The following is a 23,688-nucleotide window of genomic DNA, read 5'->3' as shown; positions in this document are numbered from 1 at the left end:
CAGGAGAAAAGTATGACCACAAAAGAGAGACCATGGAGAGGGCCACAGGGCCCAAAGGAAAGCCGCCCCAGGTGGGAGGGGCTCGGAGGTCCATCCACCTGCCCCTGGGCAGGACAGCTCCTAAGATACTGCAGACAAATGAACACCTTGCAGCCTTGGAGAGAAAAGGCCTAAAGGCAGCAGTGAGGGGAAGGCGAGTGGTGGGCAGGTCGGCAGGAGCTGCTCTCTGAGCACCTGACGGGCAGAGTGCAGAGCCAGAGGGAAGCAAACAGGAGGGCAGAGCTGGATCGCCTGGCGAGGCCGCGGGAGCTGGGTGAGCACGAGCCCTGCCTGAGAGCCTGGGAGGAAGGGCAGAGCGAGAATGAGGAGTGGAGGGACCCCCAGAGAGGGGGCGCGGAGGGGGAGAGCTGGAACCCCAGGTGGGGTGGGCACAGCTGAGGGCCATGTACTTACCCAGGACAGATCGCTGGGCAGAGTCAAGGAGACAGAGAGGACAGACCAGAGACAGACTGGCAGGCAGAAGGCAAGAGAGCTGAGCCTGGAAGCGAGAGTGGAGGGAGGAGCGTGAGCACTCACCGCCGTCACCCAGGACCTGGACGGGGGCAGGGCAGGCGGGCAGCGCGAGAGCACACATACCGGAGCACAGACTGGCGCGCAGAGCGAGCGAGGCTGTTGGTGAAGGGGGCTGACAGGGCGCTGGGTGGCTGCAGGTCCTCGATGGACCTGCTCCAGGACCGGAGCTTGTCAAATGCACCGTCGTCACCACTCTCCAGACCCTCAAAGTCAAACCTGGAGCGGGGAAGGACACACGTGCGCACACACAGAAGTTCAGTGCCAAGACCCCCGGCAGGCCCACCCCGCTCTGTAGACTTCTAGGGCAACGACAAGCGAGGGCAGTCAGAGGAGAAAGCGGGACTGGGCAATAGAGGCGCAGCCCCGGTCAGGAGAGCCGACCACGGGGGCGAAGGGCAGAGCAGCGTAGGCTCAGGAGTGCTGAGGCGGCCAGTTGCTGCCCGCAGGCCAGGCGCCTCAAGGAGTGACAGCACCTGGGCCCAAAGGGACGTGGGGAACTGGAATCCGTCCGCACTCTCAGGCCCGGAAGAGACTTCTCACAGAAGTGGTGGCTCCGCTCGGAGAGTCTGGCCCCTGGACAGCACGCCACCTGCAGGTCTTGCTGGCCGGCAAATGGCGGTGGCCAAAGGAGCCTGTGAGTGCCCCGAGGGGACCCGGCTGGCTATGGGCTGGAGTCACGAGGGCAGGTGAGAATGCAAAGATGTCGGGGTCCCAGCAGGCCCAGAGAGGGACAGCCTGCTACAGTCAGGAGGAGATCACGGCCCTATACTGTCACTGCTTTGAATGACCCGGTTCTCTGGTACAGAGGTTCCCTGGGCCTGAGCTTCCCCGGGGGAAGGAACCACACAGGTTGGGTGTCCCTAGTCTGTCCCTACAGGAGCTGGGATGGGTTCTGTTTGTCACTTCCTGCTCCTGGGACCAGATGTTTCAGCAGCTGGGGAATGCGGCCAGGGCAAGGAGGACAATTCCAGATCACAAAGCCGCAGAGCCTTCTCCCTTACCTGTCCTCGCAATGGGGTATGTGCCCTCTGAGAAGCCAGCCTGCTCCTCCTTCCTGTTCTTTCCCCCTGCCGGTGGCTAAGGGCTGAGCGAGCACCTCCCACGGGCTCTTCGCCCAGAGAGCCTTCTGCTTGGACACACGCAGCCCCGGGGGGCACAGACCCGGAGGCTGAGGCTTTCCGAAATCGGAAGCGATGCGTGAAGATGCATGGACGTTCCGAAGGAGGCAGGAGCAGGCTCAGTCCCGCGGGTCAGGGGACGTTTAGTGGGGCTCGCGTGCAGGGGCCTCGCTCACAGCTGCTCCCCCCCCCAACACCCGAAGTTCACAGAAAGCGCCCTCACACATACACCGTCTGGCTCTACCCTGGTCCTCTCCCCCTCCTCGGACACACGCACGCTCTCCTCCACCCCGCCCCCACGCCTGCCCAAAACCTGTCTTTTAAAAACAGAGTCAGAGGCGCTGCCGTGGACACGACAGTCCTGAAGTCTTGGTGCATTTTGGTTTAAAGCAGCTGGAATTTGTTTGCTTTTCAAACAAGATAGGCTTATTTGGAAAAGTGATCTACATCTTTTTACTTCAGAAGTTCTGAATTTTTTTTTAAAAAGTCACTTCAGCAAAGGTTCTTCATTTCTTTCTATAAAAAGGTCAGTTTTTAAAGGGGCAGGAGGCCTGTGAGGCAGGACTGCTGCAGGGGTGGGAGCGTGGTGCGGGCTGCCCTTGGTCTTCACATGGAACCACCTGGACACAGTGGCCGAGGCCAAACCTAGGACGGGCGTTAGTGCAAGGCCTACGGACAGGAGACCGAAGGCCTGCTGGACAAAGAAGAGCAGCCAGGGGGCAAGGGCAGTGTCAAGAAAAGGGAAAGTGGAGGTTGGGGCTCAGTCCTGGGATGAGGAATTCCCCAGGATGTAGGACTTTCAGGGCTAAAACCGGGGAAAGTCACAGGCAGCGTGGGCCAGCTGGGCACCCTGGGGCTGACCTAGGGCTTGAGTGTGAGTCTGAATGTGTTGGACCTCTGGTGGCCCATTACTATAAGCCCTCCCCCCACATATTCAGGTAATTACAGTAGAGAACACCACCTTGAATATTAACAATGAGCAATAAAGTAGCTGCCAGAGGACTTATGTTCCAAATACTGCAAAGTGCCTTATACACATTATCCCCTAGTCCTTAGAAGCCTGGACTGTGGGTCCCCTCTGATATAGGAGGACAGACAGACGGTAAACGACAGAGACCCACACCCAGCTCTGCTCCACACCACCGTCTCATCTGAGTCAGTTTGCTTCTGGCTGCCTCCAAGCTCCCAGCCTGCTTGCAAAAGGCTCCTGATGCTTCATGTTCAGTCTGGGCCGAAGGTCATGCTCATTGCTCCTGGAGTGACCTGGAGTGACCTCCACACAACTGGAGACCCAAAGGAGCTTCTTGAAGATGCCTGCTTCCCACCTCACCGGGGCGTCTCTCCCAGAGGCCAGGACGCCCCCTGGACTGCCCCCAGCCTGGGGTTTGGACCCTCTGGGTTCCGATTCTGAGCTCCCTTCCAGCGTCTCTCTCCTCCTGCCCCCCGAATGCACCTTCTGCTCCAGCCACCTCACATTCTCCAGTCGGCTGCCTCTCAGCAACTCCCTTCTGGCTGGGGTTACCTGTTCCTACCCTCCCTATTGCAGTCTCACCTTCCCCCTTACACCAGAATGGGACTGTGTCCTCTGTCCGCCCTCACTGGTCCCCTGCCCCCGTCCCAGGGTGGCACTCACATGACGGAACATTGGGCAAAGGACAGGTAATCCACCAGCACATCCAGGCCTTTGTTCTCATCGTTCAGAAACTCCCGCACCCACCTGCAAACAGAGAAAACATAGTGGAGGGCTCTGCTGCAGTGGGTTGAGGGGGAGGAGGGAGAGGGAACTCTGATCCAACAACACCCTCCGGGAATCCCCAAAACTTAGTACCAGGCTGGGAATATTCTGAAGATCAAAACCCATGGCAGACCCACCTTTGGCCATGTCACCAGCCTGGGCCTCCCCTGGGCCAGGAAGCCAGGAAGGGGGCAAGGCCCAGGCTTCCCGATACCACACCAGCCAGACAGGCTTTCAGGAGGCCCCTTCGGAGCCAGAGCCCCAGCCCGGTCACTTTCTCTGCCCCTAGTCTGTCTAGCATGGGGCTGGGCGCACTGTCTTTGCATGATGTTTCTTAGAAGCACTGGGGGATGACTAAGAGTGTTTGCTGCCGCGACTGGGCAGGGCTGATAGAGACCAGCGGGTCCCCAACTGGACCCAAGTCTCAGTCAAAAGACGGGCAGGAAGGGTCAGGGAGAGACTGGAACAGAGGCATACCAATGAGCCTAGGGGTTGTGCACCAAGTTTAAGGAAAGGTACTTTGGGATGTAGTGAGCAAAGACGGATCTGCGGGAATTCTATGTTTGGCAGAACAGGAAAAGGAAGGGGGAATAGTCAGAAACTCGAGTAACTCCAGAATGGCTCTGGCCACTCAGCCAGACTGAACAGCTGGGCCCCTGCGGCCAGGGAGGCAAGAAGGGAGACAGCAAGCCGCCCTGAGACAGCAGCAGACAGGGGCAGCCCCAGCCAGCGCTCTGTCTTCGGGCCCCTGGGGCTCGGGCGTCCCTGAAAGGGCAGTGGAGAGCGTGCCCCAGGGAGACTGTTATAGGACAGGTTCCGTCCAGGGTAGAGGGACATGACACTGTCAAGATGGAGCCCCCGGTGTCCTGCAGGCACTGTTCCCTCGGAATGTCTCGAGGTCTTTAACAGTCAGCTGTGCCCAAAAGTCCTGCAGGGACGCTTCTCCCCCACAGCTGGAAACCAGCGCCATGTTTGCCAGCCACACCCGAAGCTCCAGAGAGAGGCCGGCGGAGCACCGGCCCGGCGGAGATCTGGCACAGGCTCTGGCAGAGGCTGACTGACACCGGAGCTGCCTGAAGTTAGCTTCCTCTCTGGGGGCCGACGGGCCTCCCGTTTCCTGTCTGTCTGCTCTCCAGCTCCCCACCCCCTTCTCATTTCCTGTCTGAGTCTACACTGCTATTTTCGGGATCTTGACACTTTGAGGAGAGGTTAAAGGGCACTTAGGCACAGCCGAGAAACCAATACAAAGCAGGGAGAGGAGGAGCTGCGGAGGCGCTGGAATCCCACTTCCCAGCTCACCCCGCGCCAGGGTCTGAGTTCCCACTGCGCTGCTGCTGCCCACCTGCTCCCACGGGCCCTGGCCCATCGGGCTGTGGCCAACACAGGATCCTTCTCTCCCTTCCTTTCCCCAGGCTGGCACTGCCCAGGGGCACCACCCCAAAGCCAGACAGCCTGACAAAGTCTCCCCAGGAATCTTGGAAGGATTCTGGCACCCCTGCACGGCTCTACCAGGAGAGGCCCCAGTCCAGATGACCGGAGCCCCTCAAGTGCCAGACACTAAGCTGTTCCCTGGGGACCAAACCCAGGTCCAGACCTCTTACTTGGGTGCCAACCGCCAGGGGGCCCAAGGCCTGGGAGCCATGCTGCTCCGGCCCCACTTCCTGGCCAGGGGCCAGAGGGGCAGGCGCCAGGTAGAAGGGGAGGGGAAAGGGCTGTCGCACACACTGCTCCGTGGCCCTCTGGAGAAAGGCAGACCCCCGTCACCACAGGGCGAGACTGAATGAGGGAGACAGGAGGGCCTGAGCAGGAGGGACTGCGGGGAAGGGGGGGATGGCAAGGCCCCATGGAGGAGTGCGGGGTGGTGCCGGGGCCCCAAGCTGCCGTCTCTTCCACTCGTGGCCTCACAGGCAGGGCGGCCCAGGAGGCTCCGCCTGTTTTCCTTCCTGAGAGTCACCGAATAAAGGTGGAGGCTTTGTTACATGTTTCCTAGTGGGTCAGCTTTCAATATCTGGTTCACAGATGAGGTACGGAAGCCAAATCTGGCCACCGAGCACAGCTACCGAGGCCAGAACTGTCCCTTTCCTGTTCTCCCCCGTGCCATTTCCTTTGTGGCCGCGGCAGCTGGCTAAGCACAGGTAGCCTCTATGAGGGCCCTGGGCCGGCTGGGCGCGAGCGTGGACCAGGAGGCAGCTGCCTTGGGCAGGAGGGGGTGATATCATTGGGCTCTTCTCTCAGGGAGCCCAGGACCCCCACCCCAGCTAGATTGGTCACTCTCATAAGTTCTCGGCACTTGTGCCAGGGCCCCTGGTCGGAACTGTAGCCCTGCCTGCTGCTGTCTGTCAGGTGTCCCCCATTGTCTTTTGTGTGCTCGCTCGCTCGCTCCCCCCTCCCCCCCCCCCCCCCCCCCTCCCCGCCCCCAATCCATCCCTCGCCCAAGCTCACTTTCACAGTGTATGCTCTGGCTAGTTTCGGTTTTCTAAAACTGAGACCACTGCCATCTTCCATGGTGCCTCATGCAGCAGCCCTCTGCCCGTTCAGCAAGCGCCAGTTCCGCACCAGAGACCCAGGGGACCCGTCAATGGGTCGGCAGTGCCAGGGCCCGTTCGCACAGGAGCCAATTGATCCCTGGCCCCACCGCCTCAGATCGTCTCTCCTGGTACCTCAGGAAACTTCTGCTCTTCTTAAGATTGTCTTAACATCAAGCAAACTATCTTCTGGGCACAAAACAGTCCGGGGACCAGGTCTCGCTACCCAATGCGACATGCTTCCCCATCCCCAGCCTTCTCTGGGCCGTCCTTGGCCCAGCCCCAGGCCACAGGCAGACTCCAGTCTCAGCTGCTCTGGAAATATCTTCCACTCAAAGCCACAGGCTGAGGACCCCAGGAGAGGCCCCAAGCTTGCCAGCAGCATCCAGCCAGCAGCTGTCAGGGCCGAGGGGAGGAAAGCCAGAAAGCAATAGTCTGAAGATCAGGGGAACTAAAGCCATTCAAGGGGCGACTCTGCCACCCCCCGCCACAGGGGGATAAGCAGGCAGACAGACCATCCTCAGAGGACACCAGACCCCGAGTGACCGGGCAAAGAGGCGCTGAGGGCCAGGCCGACTCACCCGATGTGGTTGGTGCGCAGCGAGATCTCCAGCTCCCTCAGCACTTTGGTCGACTCCTGCACTCTCCTCCTGAACTTCTGTAAACATGGGTTTCTGTCACTCATCAATCCAACTTCACAGGACAAAGCAAAGGGGCACAAGAGCGAAGGGAAGGGACACAAGAGGGCAGTTACAGGCCTTCCCTCTGCCATCAGCCAGCGCTCCGGGCCCACGGTCTCCGAACCCAGAACCGACTCCCACTGCTCAGAAGCCCGTGACCCACCCCGAGTCCAGCGGTTTGCCCCCCACCCCACGGGACTGGGACGGCAGCAAGATGGGGCCTCCCCGTCTTGTACTGCACCTTCCGAGTTACGCTGGGGTCCAAGAAGCTCTGGAGTTTCTGGATGTAAGTGTGGGGAGGGTTTTTCACCTGGAACCGTTCCTGCAAGAGAGACACGTGTGTGCGCACAGACGCCCGAGCCCCGAGGAGGGTGCTGGGGATAGAGCTCACTCTCATGACTGCGAAGGCCGCCTCCTACGGGTGTCACCTGGCTCCTAACGTCGCCCACGCCCCACACCCCAAGTTCCCTTTCTTGACTTATCCTCGGGCGCTGGCCCTGTGTTGTCATCTTCCCCAACTCCAATCAGCACTCCCTGAGCCTAGATATTTCTATGTCCAAATTCCGTTAAGATCTCGGAGCTCTGAGCAGCACCCAGAATGTAGACACGACTGGCAAACGTTGTTTGCTGCCTGGCCAACCAATGGATGGGGGAGGGGAGGCCAAAGGGAGGACAGCCCGCCTTACAGAGTCTGACTTTCTCTGCTCTGAACCCAGAAGTCGGGATCAGCCTGGTTTTGTGCATTAACGAAGTTAAGGGCTCAAACACACTCCCTACTCCTTGCCAGGCCCTGGGTCCCCAAAATGCAAAGCGACCTCAATGCTGAAGCCCGCTTTCAGCAAAGTCACCCCCGGCCTCCTTCCACACAGGGCGTAGTCAAGCCCTTCCCATTTTGGCCCGACCCCCTCATCTGGCCTGAGGGGAATCTCAGGGAAAACTCTTAGGTGTTCTGGTCCCGTAAAAAGGAAGGAAGGGAGGGAGGGGAGGAAGGAAAGAAAGGAAGGAAAGGAGAAAGAAAGAAAGGAAGGAAGGAAGGAAGGAAGGAAGGAAGGAAGAACTGAAAGATTATCAATTAAAGAAACTCAGTACCGAGGGCCGCTGTTCTCCAAACCTCAAGCAAGCACTCACTGTGCTCGCCAACTCCGCATGATGCAGAACACAAGGGAATGGGCCTAGGCTGGCCGAGGCTGTCCTACCTCTGGGCAAGCAGCGTGACTCGGGCAGCAGGGGAGCCTAATGGTTAGCACAGGGTCGGCTGCCTGAGCCCGGCCTCCACCGCCTACCAGGGTTCTTCATCTATGAAATGTAACAGTGCCTTCCTCACAGGGCTGTTGTGACAATTAAATGAGGTATTTCAGTGTATATAAAGTGCTTGGTCCATACGAGCACTCAACAAATGGCAGCTATTATGATGTTGTTCAGTGCTTGAGAAGAAATAATGCATTTGCCCATGCGAGGCTCCAGGGCAAGGCGCTGGGCAAAGGCACTGCCCACGCGGTGCCGGGGCTTCCACACCTCCCAGGAGGGGAGGCGGCAGAAGCCTGCACTCTCAGCCCTGCCAACAGGCCTGTCCGAGTTCACAGACTCGTGACTTTGATCTTCAGATGTCTGGGGGGTAAAGAGCCAGGCCCTAGATGTTAGTTCTTGGTTACGAGCTAAGTGATAATCTCTATATCCTCTTCCAGCTCTAAACACTATTCGTACAGAGAGAGTTTCCAAGCCTCATGTTCTGAGATTTGAGAACCAGAGACTGGGATTGGGGCTTCTCATGCAGACAGGCCTATAAATAACAAGGAAAACCCTGCTATTCGTCAGGCATGGGGCAGAGCGAGGCAGAGGTGGTCCCTGGATTACTGCCCTGCCAGGCACAGCCCCTGGCCCTGAGAAAAGGCAGCAGCAGGTTCTGTGGGGAAGTGGCGACACGCCTCCACAGCCCCCGCCCCAGGCCTATGCGAACCTGCTGCTGCCCACTGCCCTTCGGGGTGACATCAAGACAGCACTTTGCAGGAGCTGGAGGGTAATTCAGCCTACAAGCCCTGTCTCTGCTGGGGCCGTCCTCTTGGAACAGAGTGTCGGCGAGGACTGGGGCCAAGTCCGGGCCAGTCTTCCTCAAGGGACACCGAGGCCATGGTTTGTGCCTGCGGCCCCGCTACCTGGTTCAGCCCCAGACACAACCCCCACCCCCCCTGCCCCGAGCCCCGTACCTGGTCACAGATCAGATCCCACTTCTTCTCATTGTCGTACTGCCGCAGGAGCCGGGCCTTGTCCGGGGGCAGGTTCATGGAGCTCTAAGGAGAGAACTCAAGTCAATGGATTGAGCTCGGGCTGTGAACTCAAGGGTCACAGGTTTGATTCCCAGTCAGGGCATATGCCTGGGTTGCGGGCCAGGTCTCCAGTGGGGGCCACTCGAGAGGCAACCACACACTGATGTTTCTCTCCCTTTCTTTCTCCCTTCCCTTCCCCTCTAAAAAATATTTAAAAAATAAAAATAGAATAGGATAGGAGACACCAGGATTCACTGCAAGTAGGAGATATGAATAATGAAGTTTTCATAAAGCTTTTGTTTCTTTTATAGTTCATATGCATATGAAGATCTGTCCAGAAAGCATCCAGCTACATAGTAAGAAAAAGAGAGACATCTATGGAAGAAGATACAAGATATAAGGAACATCATACACAGGACAATGACTCCTGAGTCCTCTTCAAAGTAGGCACCTCAGGACCTCACACAATTCTCCCAATTGCCACCAACTACCCTGTAGTATTTTCCTGAATCTCACTGATGGTCTGGAATCTCTTCTCTTTCAAAGGTGATTTTCATTTTGGGAAAAGCCAGAAAGAAGTCACAGGGCACCAAATCTGGGTTGTAGGGGGAGTGAGTCACCTGGGTGATTTGATGTTTCACCAAAAAACTCTGTACAAGACGTGATGCACGAGTGGGTATGTTGTCACGATGAAGTTATCAATCACGAGTTACCCATAGCTGCAGCCTTCTGAATCATCCAAATAGTTTCCAAGGAGGAATGTTCAAGTTTAACCCAAAATTTGATGCCGATTCATTGCTTTACTCACTCAGTCATTTTGAATGCGACAACCACACAGTACACATGCTCACTCAATAGCATCTACTGCCCCCACTGACTAGTACAGTGAAGTCGTCATTGTTCGCCTATGCACATTCTAGCCCACTCTCCTTGGCTGCCAGGTTACATTGATATCACACAAACCATTCTCATTATAGTAGCAATGGCTGGACTTTTTCCGGACAGACCACACACACACACACACACACACACACACACACATGTCATGCTGCAAAATGTGTTTCTTCATGTGGGACAGGTCAAGAAAGTTGGAAAGCCACAAGTTTAAAACAGAAGCTTTCAATCTGCTTTTCCCCTATGGCATGAGAGACAGGAGGCCACCCTGCACCACACATACCCAGGGGCCAATCCTGAGCCGCCCGCCGACTGTGCAGGTGCTGCAACTCTACCCCTGTGCCCCAGGTCAGGACACCCCAGGTCAGGGCACACGTGAATGAGAAGGACATTAGCATAAAGGTAACTGCTCAGAATATTTTTAAGAAATAAATTACAAACTTTAGTATTTTAATTATTAGTAGCAAATCACTTATGACACACATACCTCCCAATTAATTAAGACACAGTCAAGTGTCCTGACCCCTTGTTGAGACACCCTGATCTAGAATATACAAGGACAGACCATCCTTGTATCTTGTCCACTACTGCTTGCTGAATGGATAAATGAACAAAAGTGCAGGTGAGTGAGCAGGTGAAGCCCAAGGCATCCGTGCGTGACCTGGACACACCCAGGGCAGCGGCCTTTATCGCCACCCACCTAGGCCTCTCTGCTACCCGGTCGGGCTGCCTCGCCTTAGGTCACATCCCCTGCCTCTGAAGGCAGATCCCTGGACCTGCCCCCGCACCCACACTCTTGAATCAAATACGATCCCGTCTGAGTATCACAGCTGTCTGATAACCACATGACTCCCCACAAATCCCGCCTCATCCCCAGCACGCTGCTGGCCACCTGGAGGGCCTTCCTCTCATCTTTCTCTCCTTTACCGACTGCTCCGAGTCCAGCTCTGACTCCCTGGTAACCCAAGCGTGACCACTTGGTTTATCTCTGCCCACTCCTTGACATCCTCCTCCCTGGGGACGTGAATTGTGTGCACCGAGGAGTCACTCAGGGCCTGCATGGCTGCAGAGGCAGCAGCTGAAAGGGAATCCTGAAACATTTATTTCTGTCACACGTATCTATGATGCATTTATCTACATACACCCTACTGAGGCAGCTGAACGCTCCTCTAGCCTCTAAAGGGCTGTCTATTTGCATGGCCTCCAAACCCCAATACCGTGGAACACTGTGATCGGCACCCAGTGGAGAGTAAATGGGCGGTAAACCTCTGGTGAAGACGTCCCAGTCTGAGCTGTGGGCCCAGATCCTGGCTGGAAATGGGGTCGCGATGGCTCATTAAAAAAAGTAGGGTTGGGATCTCTGGTCAGCATTTAGGAATGGTGGAATTTAGAAATATAGATGTGGGGCAGGACAGAGAAGGAAGGAAGGGGAAGACACTGCCACGTCACACCTCTCTGCCATGGCCTCCACTGCCGTGGCCTCTGCTGCTGTAGGAATCTGCCTGAACTTGCCCCGGAGAGAGGGGCCAGCAGAACCCCCCACTGCTGACGTGACAGGGACGGCTGGGGTGGGACGGAGCAAACACAACCCCGAAGGTTCTCTCTGTATCTGCTTTGCTAAGGGCCAAACTTGGCGTGTCTATGTGGACAGCAGAACAAGGGCAGAAGGCCACAACAGGGACCCAAAGGCCACAGGTGGGCCCAGAGAGAGGTCTGCTGCCTAGCCAGGGCCAGGCCACTGCCAGCTGAACCCAAGGGAGATCGGAGTAGAAACTGTCCTCCATGCGCATCCTAAGCACATCATTGTCACCTGCCCATCTATCCCAGTTTGTGTCATGAATACAGTTTTCTACTGTCACCCCTAGAAGAAAGCCACTGGGGAGGGAGCGGGGGAGTGTGCACTGCTGTGGCAGACGTCATATCCTGTCTACGCCAACTTCCTCCCTCAGCCACTCACTGCCAGCTGCTACGGGCTTGCACTTCCCTGCCAGGTGAGCTGGCGAGGAAACGCTTCGTGACCCTGGGACTTCAAATACGGAACAAAGTCACCGCCCCCTTTGGGACCACTAGCCTGAGAGCACAGAAGGGGCATGTCAGGGACCCGGCTGAAAGTTCAGATGCTCCAAAGTTTGAGACGAACCCCCAAAGTATGGAAACAGGCGGCAGGAGCAGGCATCAGCCAGACCGCAGGCCCACGTGCTCCGGGCTCCAGCTCTGTGTGGTCCTTTCCAGAACAAGCCTTCTCTGCTTGTTTGGGACTGAAGCGTGATGGGGATGAAGTGGGTAATGAGAACTCCCCCAGCCTCCAGCACCCTCACAAGAAACTGATCACTGGCTGGGGGTGGGAGCCACCCACCATGGGGGCAGGACCGGGGCCTGGCCAGGGCAATCCTCTCCCTGCCAGACAAGGGTGTCGGGGCTTCTGCCCCCACCTGACACCGCGCGCGAGTCCAGCAGGGCTCCCGCGTCCTGAGGAAGGATGACTTCCTGAGTTCCGGGGACAGCCAAGGAGCAAACCTGACGAGGTTCCGGTCTCAGTCAAAGGTTTGTTTCCTGGACACTCAGCGGCTCCACAGGGACTGCGGGCTCTCGGAAGGCAGAAGGCAGGCTAAGTGCTTGCCATCTCCTCGCTGAGACCCTTGCCGAGTGGGAAGGAGGCGCAGCCGTCTTGGAGCAGGGGACACGGAGTGGAACGTGGAGTCAGTGCCGGGCGACCTGGGAACCTTTGGGGTGCTGAGCCGCAGGGAACTCATGTGTAAAGGAGATAATCTCGCTCCTTCCCAGAGGTTTATGAGGACTGAATGATAAACATTTGAAGTCTGTATTTGCCTGGAACACTGAGGATGTTCACATTTCTCTTCCCTTCCTCGTGAAAAGCCTGTGTAACATGTTGGCACCCACCCTCCTGCTTCTGGATTGTGTCTGTCTCTCTCTCTCTCTGCCTCTGTCCCTGCTTCAGCACCTGTTTCTCAGCACTCTGAGGACGGAGCAATCCTTTACCCTCCTCTGATCCCTCTCGGGTTTCCTCTAAGACTGGAGGCAATGGAATACCACCATGCTTGGGGAGGGATGTGGAGACTCCAGGGAGCTGGGAAAAGGGGAAGATGAGCCCAAGCTGAAAGTAACTCTGGGACTGAGTGCTACAGCAGAGGGAACCAGCAAGAAGTCTGATAATAAAATCCTAGAATGGAAAGATGCAGCAAGGGGCGGATCTGATGCTTCTCCAGCAAGGCTGCTTTGGTGGCCTGCCAGTGTGAGACCAGGCAGAGCGGCCCACTCTGCAGCCAACCCCGCCCCCCACCTCAGGTTCTGTGGGAGCGAAGTTTCTTCACTCCGCACCTGAGCCCATCAGCCAGGAGGGTGGCAGCGCTGGTGATAGAGGTTCCCTTCCCCTTCCTGCTCCTCCCCCAGCCCCCCCGCCCCCCCCAGCCAGTTAGCCCCTCCTTGTTTCCTTCCCACTGTGGGGAGGGAAATGCCGGTGGGGCTGGGGTTTCCTTCAGCTGTGGGCTCTTCAGGACTCACCCCTGACTTGTCAGTCTCCTTGGGCCGGGCCTGGGGAAAACCCAACACAGAAATAGGAACCACCAAAAATTTCCAGCTGTTGCTGTTGGTCCTAGTCAATCATGAATCTTAGGAACAGATACAAAAATGGCACGGCCCCTCCAAGAGGCAGGGGCAAGGGGGCTGAAACTTTCCCGCAAAGGGGATTCTGGAGGCTTTAGGGAAGGCAGGCAGGGGATGTTTATTTTGAGCAAATACGGAATGTGAGTTGGTGGTTTCTTAGTATTTTCCCTTTCGGAACCATGCTGGACACTCCTCCCAAGTGTGGTAGCCCCAGCCCTCAGGCTCAGCCCACAGGGGCGGGGAGCCCTTGGGGAGCTGAATCTACAACTTCTTTAGAGATATGAGACACCGTCCTCCGCACCACACGCTGCTGAGCCCTGGGCCACAGCTACCACCAAGTCTCGTGCATCCACGGACTGGAGGTCATGCAGACAGGCAGAGGTGCACGTGGTGAAGAGGTACCAAGTTCGGGAGCCCAGGGCAACACCAGGAACGAAGGCCCATCCCTGCCTGCCAAAAGGACAGAGCGTTAGGAGCCGCCCAGCCTACCCTCCACGTGTCTCTACTGGTGGGCAGCAGGCACAGCCGTGGCCAGCTGGGCACTACTCCCAAAGGGCAAGAGCCCCAGGAGGTGGGAGGTACCAGCTCCTGCTGCCTTGGCCCCCTCGGCGGCCACAGCCAGCCCTCGCAGTAGCAGCTCCCAGACAATGAGAGTTATTTTCAGCCAGTGCTTTAACACAAGCCAGCTGGCCAGTGTGCAGGGCGGGAGTCCTCCTCCACCCAGCCCGCCCAGATGGCAGGCAGGCCCAGCCCCTCGCCTACGCTGCGTCACTGATTGTTTATCTCGTCGTTTCAGCACAACTCCCTATAACTTCCCCCAAACTACAATCCTTTCCAAAGGAAACCAAAAAATCAAAGAGTTTGATCAAAGGTCCAAAAGCTAAAGTTAAAAGGTCAGGCGTGGGAGGTGCAGCAGCCCCCAAACACCCCCACTCTTCCCCAGCCCCGGACGGCGGGCGGAGCACCCGGGAGGAAGCGGAATGGGCCGGTAGCCAGATCTCACTGCAGCCCCCAAGGACCAAGGCCGAGCTGGCTTTGCTGCCAAACTGGAGGACGGAGCTCAAGACTGTGCTCCTCGCCTGCCTCTCCCCGGCCCTTTTCAGAGCTCAGGTTTGGGGAAGATAACGTGAGACAGACACGTTGGAATGAGCCTGAGACAACGGTGGAAGACCTTGGGAGAACCGCATCCTGCGGCAGAAAGGAAATGACAGGAACAGTTCGTGACACCCGGCTGGAGGGAGAGGTACACGCCCCGGGACAGAGTGGAGTGAACACTTCGGCCAGCCCTCGCACGTGGGAGAGTTCAAGAAGAGGAAGGGGTTGTGGGCAGCTGTCACCTCCCTGGACGCGCAGCCTCGAGCTCCCCCGCACCCTGCTCCTCCCTTCTCCATCCACCAGCCTACGTGGAGGAGCTCCCCGGCAACACAACTCTGCCCAGCCATACACACTTTGCTCCAGGCCTGAGCTGCCCTATTAGACTTATGGGGAAGCTGCTGGGTACCCCATGACAAAGGACATCAGAAAAGTGGGTGCTCCATGACTTAGGTGTCTGTAGTAGCTTAGGTCCAGCTTTCTGCTTCTGTTTTATTGAAGCTGTCACTCTGGGGACAATCTGCCAGGGAAGAGCCAGCTTTCACAGGCTCAGGGGCCTGTCAGAGAACATGCTTCTGTGGTCGCTGATGAACTCCAAACCAGAAATGACTTGCTGGGCAGTTATGGGCCGAGTCCCTGAGCAGCCAGAGGGAGAGATGGATTCACCAGATGTCTCAGGCTGAGCCCTGCGGCTCACACCAGTATAACGTCAGGGAAGGAGAGGTCCTAGAAGGCCGTCAAGCAAACACAAAGGTGGCTTTTCCCAAATACAACTGTGCCCCTGAGGCCCCTTCTCCACCTTAGAGGACTCCTCCATTGGATTCTCAGGGGGCAAAGGAAGTTGGCCATGCCCCAATGCCAGCAAAGCCCCCCGCTCTACCCTAACATCAGGTAACCTGTTCAGGTAACCTGGCCCCCCACCCCTGGCTGAGGACATCCCCCTCTGGCCTACTCAGTCAAGAAGCACACCATCTCGAGAGGACTCTTGTAAGCTCTTCCCAACCGAAGACCCCAGGGCCTAGCTAAAAAGCCACTGCCACAGCAACTCGATCTGCCTGCTGGCTCCCCAGCCCCTCCTCGCGGTTAGCCAGACCCACACGCTCCCCAGTTACGCAGAATGGAAACTATTCTGCTGGGGGCAGCCGGCTTTGCAAAGCCACGGAGTCTTGGGGCAGAGCCTCACATTCTTCCTGCAGCCAACCAAGGTCCTCCCTTCCCTTCATGACACTCTGCCTTCCTGCCTCGGGAGCCCTAATAGGCAACCCAGCACTCAGAGGACACACTTCTGGGCTTACACCCTACAAAGGGCATTTTCCTCTCTTCCCCTTACTCACTGAGACCCAGTACATCTCCTTCCTAGGGTCTCTCATCCATACCTTGCCCTCCATTCCCACTGTCACCGCTGGCTGGGCCTGTGCTATTCACTCCTGACCCCTGGGATAATCTTCTGGTTGGTGCTGTTCCGCCTTCCAGCACCTCCACCCCCTCACCTGCACGTGGATGAAATTTCTAAACTTTCAGGCTCGTAAATAAATTGTTTCTTCTCGGTTTGGGAATTTTCTCTGGCTCGTTATTATTTACACAAGAAAACCTGAATGGTTTGGCCTGTCCTGCGTAGCATCTTAGAGTAAGAAAGAGCTCCCGAGGTAAGATTCTCCCCGCACTGGCCCCAGTATCTCTGATCTGCCTTATCCTCTCCTGGACCCTCTCTTCTGGAACAGCCGCTCTTACTTGCTTGTAACTGATGTTTTGCCAGTCTTCTGAATCTCTACCTATTACCACCTGACTCAAAACCCAACAGTTCTGTGACTACCCAGCCTATATAATCAGCCCCTCTTCCGAGCTTCAAAGCATAATCACATGTGGAAAATATGGCAGAGACCTGCTTGTTATCCCCCAACATCTTCTCCTCATTTTTCTTAGTAATGAACCTGCAATATTCAGTTGGTCACTTGGCAGCCGAGAATAGTTCCCTGACATTCAAGTATGGCTATGTGATTATGTAGGATGTGAGCAGGAGTGTGTACTTCTCAGAAGTGTCACGAAAGGTGGGGAGTATACCCTTCTTTTCTCATTTCTGATTCCAGCTGATTGGAATGCAGAGATAATGGCTGGAACTTCAGCAGCTATTCTGGACCATGAAGTAACCCTGAAAATAGAATTCCAGATGGGTGAAGCAACAAGAAAGAAACTACCCGGTCACCAATACCATGGACCTTTGCACAAACTGAATGTGTTCCACATAGCATCTTTTCGTGTGTGTGTTTCCTCTATGCACAACTAGAGCATGAACTCCTTGAGAATAAGGGGTCATGTGTTATCCTTCTTTAAATTATGTGCAAGTACTAAGTGACTGATCCTGCTACAGCCTCTCCCGCCAAGTCCTCTGTTCAGCCCCTGGTTATTTTTAGAGGGGATTATCCAACTTGTCATCATTATCCTGCTATCTCTGGACTCTGATTTAACCTACCCCATTTTCTATGGCCCAGACCACTTCCTCTATATGCTTCTTCCTCAACAAATTCCCAGACTTCTCATTCTGAGTTTCAACTCTGTCCTTCGGTCCATGCTATAAATCTCAGCCACCCAACCTGCCCTATTTTTCAGCCAAACTCATCTTCTTACAGCCTGCTAGACTGCAGGCCCTGGGCACGGAGGTCACCCCCTCTTGTTCACCACTGCAGCAGGTGCTCAATAAAAACCAAGCAAGTTGAGTTTCCCCATAATGAACTCCTCTTCCTCCTGCCCCTAGGTTTTCTACTCCATTGCACCCCAGAGAAATGATCTCCTCCCCAATTGCCAGACATGCTCATCCTTCAATTTGAAACAAGTGAAATCCCACCTCTAGCAAATCTTTAAGTTAGAGTGGTCACATCTACCTCCCTGCCTCTCCCCCAACCGTGTTTCCACACATTGACTAATGCCTTTAAAATATGCTCCTGGAGTTGTGAGTTATGGCTAATGCCTCTTCACCTTTTCTTAGACGCTCCACAGATACCCTACCACAAATCTCACAGTGTGGGGAAAGCACAGGATGAGGAGCCACACTGTCCTGGTGTGGAACCACTTACTAGTTGTGTGGCCTTCAGCGAGTATTTAATCGCTAGGAGCCTCGGTTTCCTCATCTATAAAATGGAGGCAGAAATAGTACCTACTTCATAGGATTGCTGATGATTAAATAATTTAACATATGTAAAGCATTTCAATCAGAACCTAGGTAGTAAATGTTACACATAATGCTAGCTATTTTTTTTAATTCGACATTTAGCTGGAAAACAACTATATGCCAATCACCGAGCTAGAAGCTGAGGACATGAAAGTAAATGGGTCAGGGTCCCTACATCAGGAATTTTGTATCCGGAGGGCAAGCAGACAAGCAAACCAAGAGCAACTGCAGACAGCGCTGCTGAGAGCAGGTGCCCAGGGCACCGTGGGGCCCCGGGGAGGCAACATCTAACTGGACAGAGGAATCAAGTATGGCTTCTTGGAAGAAATGCTACAGGACTTAATCCTAAACACCAAGCAGGAGGGAGGCAGGCAAAGGCAATGAAGGAGGGCAATAAGGCGATATTCTAGGTGAGGAGACAGCACTGGCAAACGTGAAAGCACAAAACACCACAGAAAGTCCAGGACCCTCTGAGCGATCTACCGTAACAGAATGAAGGTGCACGTGGGGAAATTACAGTGGGCAGGGGACGGTCAGAGGGCACAGGATCTTAGGAGCTAAGGTAAGTAGGTGGGCGAGGGTAGGACGAAAATAGTAACACTGACCAAAGCTATGTTTATTGACAGAACTGGGAAAAGAGCTCTACGTGAATTATTATATCATCTAATTTTCACAACAACTCTGTGAAGATGGGACTATGTTTATTCCCATTTTACAGGTGAGAAAACAAAGGCTTGGCAAGGCCACAGAATTTGCCCAGGGTCACAGAGCCAGTATGTGGTGGAGCTGGGCTTTGAACCTAGGCCTGACCCCAAAGCCTGAGCTTGGATCCCCGGACAATGCCTCCTCTGAGACAAAGAATTATATTAGCCCCCCACTGCACCTTTCCAAATTGCACACATCCGTCAGAACCAAAGCAATCGACCTTCCTTGTGAAACGCCCCCCAAATGACCCAGACACCTCACACTCCTTCCTCCGAACTTCGGTGAGGTGTCCTGCCCTTACCTCCTGTTGACGGTCCTATTCCATCGTTCCTCCAGCACTGGTGCCTTTGATGCACCACCCACTGTGCCACTGGGGAGACCTGTTTTGCCTTGTGTGACTTGTGGATTTACAAAGGAAAGGGAAACTGCAGCTCCCACACACCTGCTCCGGGTCAGGCACTGTGCCGGATCCTTTCATTACAAGACTGCATGGAGGACTCACTCCTCCCTATGTTGTCATTCACCATTCACACTCTGTGTTATTGCCTGAACTAGAGCGTAAACTCCATGAGGGTGCGGACCTTGCCTTGAGCACACGTGTTCCTGGACAAGGGTGTCTGGCGCAGGGCAGAAGCTCACAGACACTGCGGCTGTTCACGGAGGCCGCAGAGGCCAGCTGGGGCAGCGCTGCATCGCACCCAGTGCACCACTGGAGACCCCGCTCTGGCTTTCCAGGGACCTCATTCCAAGTCCAGGAGCTTATGATCAAAGCATAAAACTTAATGACTCCCTTCCTATTTCCAGACTACATGTGGGAGGGGCATGACTCCTGCTTTATGGAAGGGTAAACTGAGGCCCAGCATGGGCACGCATCTGTCACAGTTCAGATCGGGGGAGAGGCACTACAAGTCCTGTCTCTCTTTGTCTTTTCAATTGCTCTCAAATGGGGGTCCATCCTCAGCCTCGGAGCTCCTGTCCACTTTGGGGAGGGGTCAGTCACAATGACCTCCATCTGCTCTTAATCCATGAGCCATCCTCCCAACACTGTCCCTCCATCCTGTCCTTAAGGGCAGAGCTTGACAGGTCACAGCTGCTCACACCCTGACTCTGTCTTTGAGTGTCCCAGTTTTTTACATCTCATCTGGTTGTCCAGCTAGCAAAACACACCTATTTGGAGTTAGCCTTCTGAGAATTCCACCTCATGAATCTTCTCTGCTTCCCACGTCTGTGGTCTTTAAGTGCGGTATTCAGTCAGGGCCATGGAGGGGGAGAAAAACACTAGTGGCAGTTTTCTCCCATGATCTCACTTACTGTTCTTAATAACCTGTGGAGGTCGACATTATGCCTACTTAGCCCTGGCTGGTGTAGCTCAGTGGATTGAGTGCCAGCCTGCAAACCAAAAGGTCGCAGGTTTGATTCCCAGTCAGGGCACATGCCTGAGTTGCAGGCCAGGTCCCCAGTGGGGGTGTGTGCAAGAGGTAACCACTCGGTGTATCTCATGCACATCGATGTTTCTCTCCCTCTCTTCCCTGATCTCTAAAAATAAATCAATGAAATCTTTAAAATATATATTATGCCTATTTAGCTGGGGAGAGAATTAAGAATCTTGGACCAGCTGGCTCAAGGCCGCACAGAAAGTGGCAGGACCCAGATTCAAACCCAAATGTGTGGCCTCCAGAATAACTTTTCCCAGGCCATGTCCTGGCATCTTCTCACAAAGCCCACAAGTCTCCATGTCTAACTTGGGTGGGGCCACCCGGATCTGTCTGAGTGGCTTTGGTTGATCATTAAACAGCACTTTCCTCTCTGGCCCAACTGGGGTGGAGCCGGCTCGACCAAGGATGTGGGCCGGACACCTGAAATTTAAGTTCTGTCACAGAGTAAGAGGGTGATCATGCAGGGCACAGGGTCCAGGGAACGGCCCTCTCAGACACCACGTGGTGACCACGCCCTCATAGCTGAGTGGCATTTCAAACATTCCAAGTGCCATAGATAAAGCATGGGCTTTGGAATCAGGGGTGACCCAGATTCGAGTTCTGGTACTTTCCATGAGACAGTGGGAAAGTCACTGAACTTCTCTGAGCCGGTTTCGTCTATAGAGTGTGGATTATAGTATCTACCTCTTAGAAGAGTTAAGGGAAGGGACAAATGAACGGCAAGGACTGTGCAAGGTGCCTGGCATGGGAGAAGGGCTCTGTGGAGGGTGACTGGAAGGGCTGCTCCAGGAGTTGCGGTTGACTCCAGTTAGAGCTTCTAAGCACATACGCAAAGTACAATTCCACAGTGCTTTAAAATGCAAAAAGAGAAAGCAGTAGATACAGCTGAACAGTATAGGTTAAATATTTATATGCTTATTTCTTCTCTAGGTACAGCAACTGCACACACACCCCTTTGAAAGATAAGACTGAGACGCCAACAGTCGTCCAGGGGACTTACAAAAAAGTTGGGACCAGAATTCGGGGAGACAGAATTGAGTGGTCCAGGACAACTCCCCTGACCTTTTGGAGGCGATTTTGCTAAGCTGTCATTCATGTTCCACCTTCTCTCAAATCCCTCACCTCCCCATTGACTGCCCATGGCCCACAAAGCTGCGGTCTGATCCTGCCACAAATCTGTTCCCAGCCCCTCAACTAACTCCTCTTTTCAACAGCTCCGCTCCTCTCCTCCTGACACTGCGTGAGTCCCGGAGGCTGTCCCTCCCAGTCACTGAAGGGCTGTGCTATCTGTGGGAACACAGAGAAAGGTATGAGAATGTTTCAGCCCCAAATTTTAATTGACATCGATGACTCTCAGACATGTGTTTCCACCTCAGACTTCTCCTTTGAGCTTTAGCTTGAAATATCCAACCACCCATGAGACCTTTTGCCAGCTTCTGCAGCCTCGTGAATCTCCAGCTGGCCTCATCACTTTCCCTTCTACGTTATTTTTTCTCCCGTATCCTCTTCACTAGTGGCACATCTACCTAACTGATCTACCAAGCTAGGAATCTGGATGTCCTCCAGAATGCCTCCCTTTTTCCTCATCTCTGCCTTCTAAATGTCAAAGGTAATCAGTCGTCAAGCCCTCAAACTTTTAATCTTTGAGAGTCCTTGTTGACTCTGGCCCACCATCCCTACCACGCACACCAGCCCGGGGTTTAGGCACCCATCGTTGCGGCCACACTGCCAGACCTCCCAGTCAGCTGCCACCTCCAATTCTGGTTCTCCCACGGCTGCCAAGCCCATCTGCCCAAAGGCTCAAAATCTGACCACGCCCTTCTCCTTAGAGAAAGCATGAAGTACAGTCCCTTCCACCCGGCATTGGGAGCCCTGCTTATCACCGCAGCCTCCGCCCCACCACTCTGCGTTACACCTCACTTCTCACTCCCACAGCCCCGGGCAGCTGCCTGGAGAGTCTCTGGAAACCTCCTGCTGTCTCCTCTGCCCAGGCTGGCCCCTCTCCCCAGAACGCTTCCTCCCCCACACTTTAACCCTAATTGTCCCTGTGGCCAGGAGAGATTTCTCCCTCACAGGCAGGGTTCCCATGCGCTGTGTTCTCGGGACACTCTGCATATCCGTGCCACTGAGTTTCCCAAGCTGTATATTGCAGCTACACGTTTAGTGTGCTTGTCTCCGCCTCTGGACTGTTAACTCCTGGGGCAGAGATGGTCCCAGTCGTCTTGACTTCTCTGGCACTCAACACAGTTTCTGAAGCGGTCAATAAAGGCTCAGTGTGCGAATGAACACCAGGCTGCACTCGGTGAGTCTCTGAGGGCTGGTATCGTGTCCCTCTCCATCTCAGGCAGGGAAGAAAAGACCTTAGCCATTCTCAGTTCGCTGCCCCAGAGGCCTCTGGGCTGCCAGGGCACTGATGTGAATCTCCACCTGCCCTGCCGTGGAGTGAGCCTGGGGTGAGCTCTCTGCTCTCCTGCCTCAAAGACAACAGAAGCAGCTGGCACTGCTTTTACAATGCTATGTCTCCATCCTGAGGTTTTCCTTGGGCATTTGAGGGGACAAGTACTAAGTGATTTTTTAGTTTTTGGAGGCAATCCACTGAGAAGCCAGATGCTACCAGACACTCTCTAACTGGTGACCCCTCAGCTCCTGAGTTTATGCTCATAACTTTACAAGGACATTCTGGGGAAATGACAGATAAATGCGTTGACATCTCACCAGGACCTGTTGCCCCATACATACACAAGATTCTTAGTTCCTTAGTCACTCGTGATGCCGGCAGTAATTAGCCAAGCCCAAAAGCAGCAACTAACTAATAGCTGCTATTGGGCCGTCCATCTGGAACGCGTGCCAGATGCAACAGAAAATAATGCGCAGACGTGAGCACTTTACAAGGGATTCACCAAGTGCCCTGACTGCCAGGGCCTGAGGATAATGAGTGCTTGTGTGATGCTGATTCTGCTGAGCGACAAGTAAAAACAAAATACCACAACCACAAGCAAGAAGTCTATCCAAAGTTAGGGGCCCAAGTTTACTCTGGACACAAAGGGTTCACACGAAGAGGCTCTTTCCTGGTCAGCCATTTCTCCTCCCTCCATCTGAGGACACTGTCTGGGGCTCACGCGAAGGCTGGCACTGAGGGGAAGGGAGCGAGTGACCTGTAATCTGCAAACGGGCCCACGTATCAGAGGCACCCACCATGAGCTCCACACAGTCCCAGGGCGCAGGATGGACCTGGCAGGCCTGTGGGGGCTGGGCTGGCAGTGGTCAACAGCCCCGCCCCAAAGGCTCTTAAAGCAGATCCTTCCGTGGCTGTACCAGGGAGTGAAGTGTGCTCAAGGGCCGGCCAAGGGCTCCGCCGGTGCCTGGAGGCGCGAAGGCCTGCGGAGAGGTCCTTACAAAGACGACCTCGCTGAGTAGGATGACAAGGCGGCTGACGTGTGGTGTGCCGTTGAGTGATTTTACAGCTCTAAGGCACACAGAACCAGTCCCCATTCACCCACAGTAACTCCTACTTCTTGAATATTCTCATTGGACCCCTTAACACAAGATCCTTGGCTCCAAGAGGTTAGGGGTCTTAGAAGATTTCTACTTAAAATTTATTGAGCACCCTCTCTGCCAGACACTGCCCTGGATCCTTTGCATCTGTTATTTAATCCTCACAAAATCCCTAGAAGCTAAGTAGTATAACCCTGATTATACAGATAAAGAAACTGAGGCCCAAGGAAGTTAAGGCACTGGCCCAAGGTCACGGCGCTGATAACTGGCAGAAGCAGGATTCAAACCCAAATCCACTGAGCCCTAAAGCTCTTGCCAAAAGCCTGGCTGAGCACCGGCCGGCAGGAGAAAGCCCCATGCTCCTTGCAGTTTCCCGGGGCC

General features: G+C 54.9%; 1 protein-coding gene across 7 annotated transcripts in view; it reads right to left on the bottom strand.

The window, feature by feature from the left end:
- FMNL3 (formin like 3) overlaps positions 1-23,688 on the bottom strand; it is a 54,985-nt gene that overhangs the window by 13,710 nt on the left and 17,587 nt on the right. For 4 of the 7 annotated variants that reach the window (XM_036019065.1, XM_028532318.2, XM_028532319.2 and 1 more), the window contains exons 2-6: positions 8,836-8,919; positions 6,873-6,953; positions 6,533-6,609; positions 3,325-3,408; positions 637-789 (exon numbers count right to left, since the gene is read on the bottom strand). In XM_036019065.1, the coding sequence (XP_035874958.1) occupies positions 637-789; positions 3,325-3,408; positions 6,533-6,609; positions 6,873-6,953; positions 8,836-8,919 (479 nt within the window). The remainder of the gene's footprint in view (positions 1-636; positions 790-3,324; positions 3,409-6,532; positions 6,610-6,872; positions 6,954-8,835; positions 8,920-23,688) is intronic. The other 3 variants (XM_036019067.1, XM_028532320.2, XM_028532321.2) reach the window with 1 other exon arrangement.

The sequence above is a fragment of the Phyllostomus discolor genome, chromosome 2 (genome assembly GCF_004126475.2).
Source record: "Phyllostomus discolor isolate MPI-MPIP mPhyDis1 chromosome 2, mPhyDis1.pri.v3, whole genome shotgun sequence".
Lineage (NCBI taxonomy): Eukaryota > Metazoa > Chordata > Mammalia > Chiroptera > Phyllostomidae > Phyllostomus > Phyllostomus discolor.
Note: the sequence above shows the minus strand (reverse complement) of the source record. Positions and strands in the feature narration are given on the sequence as shown.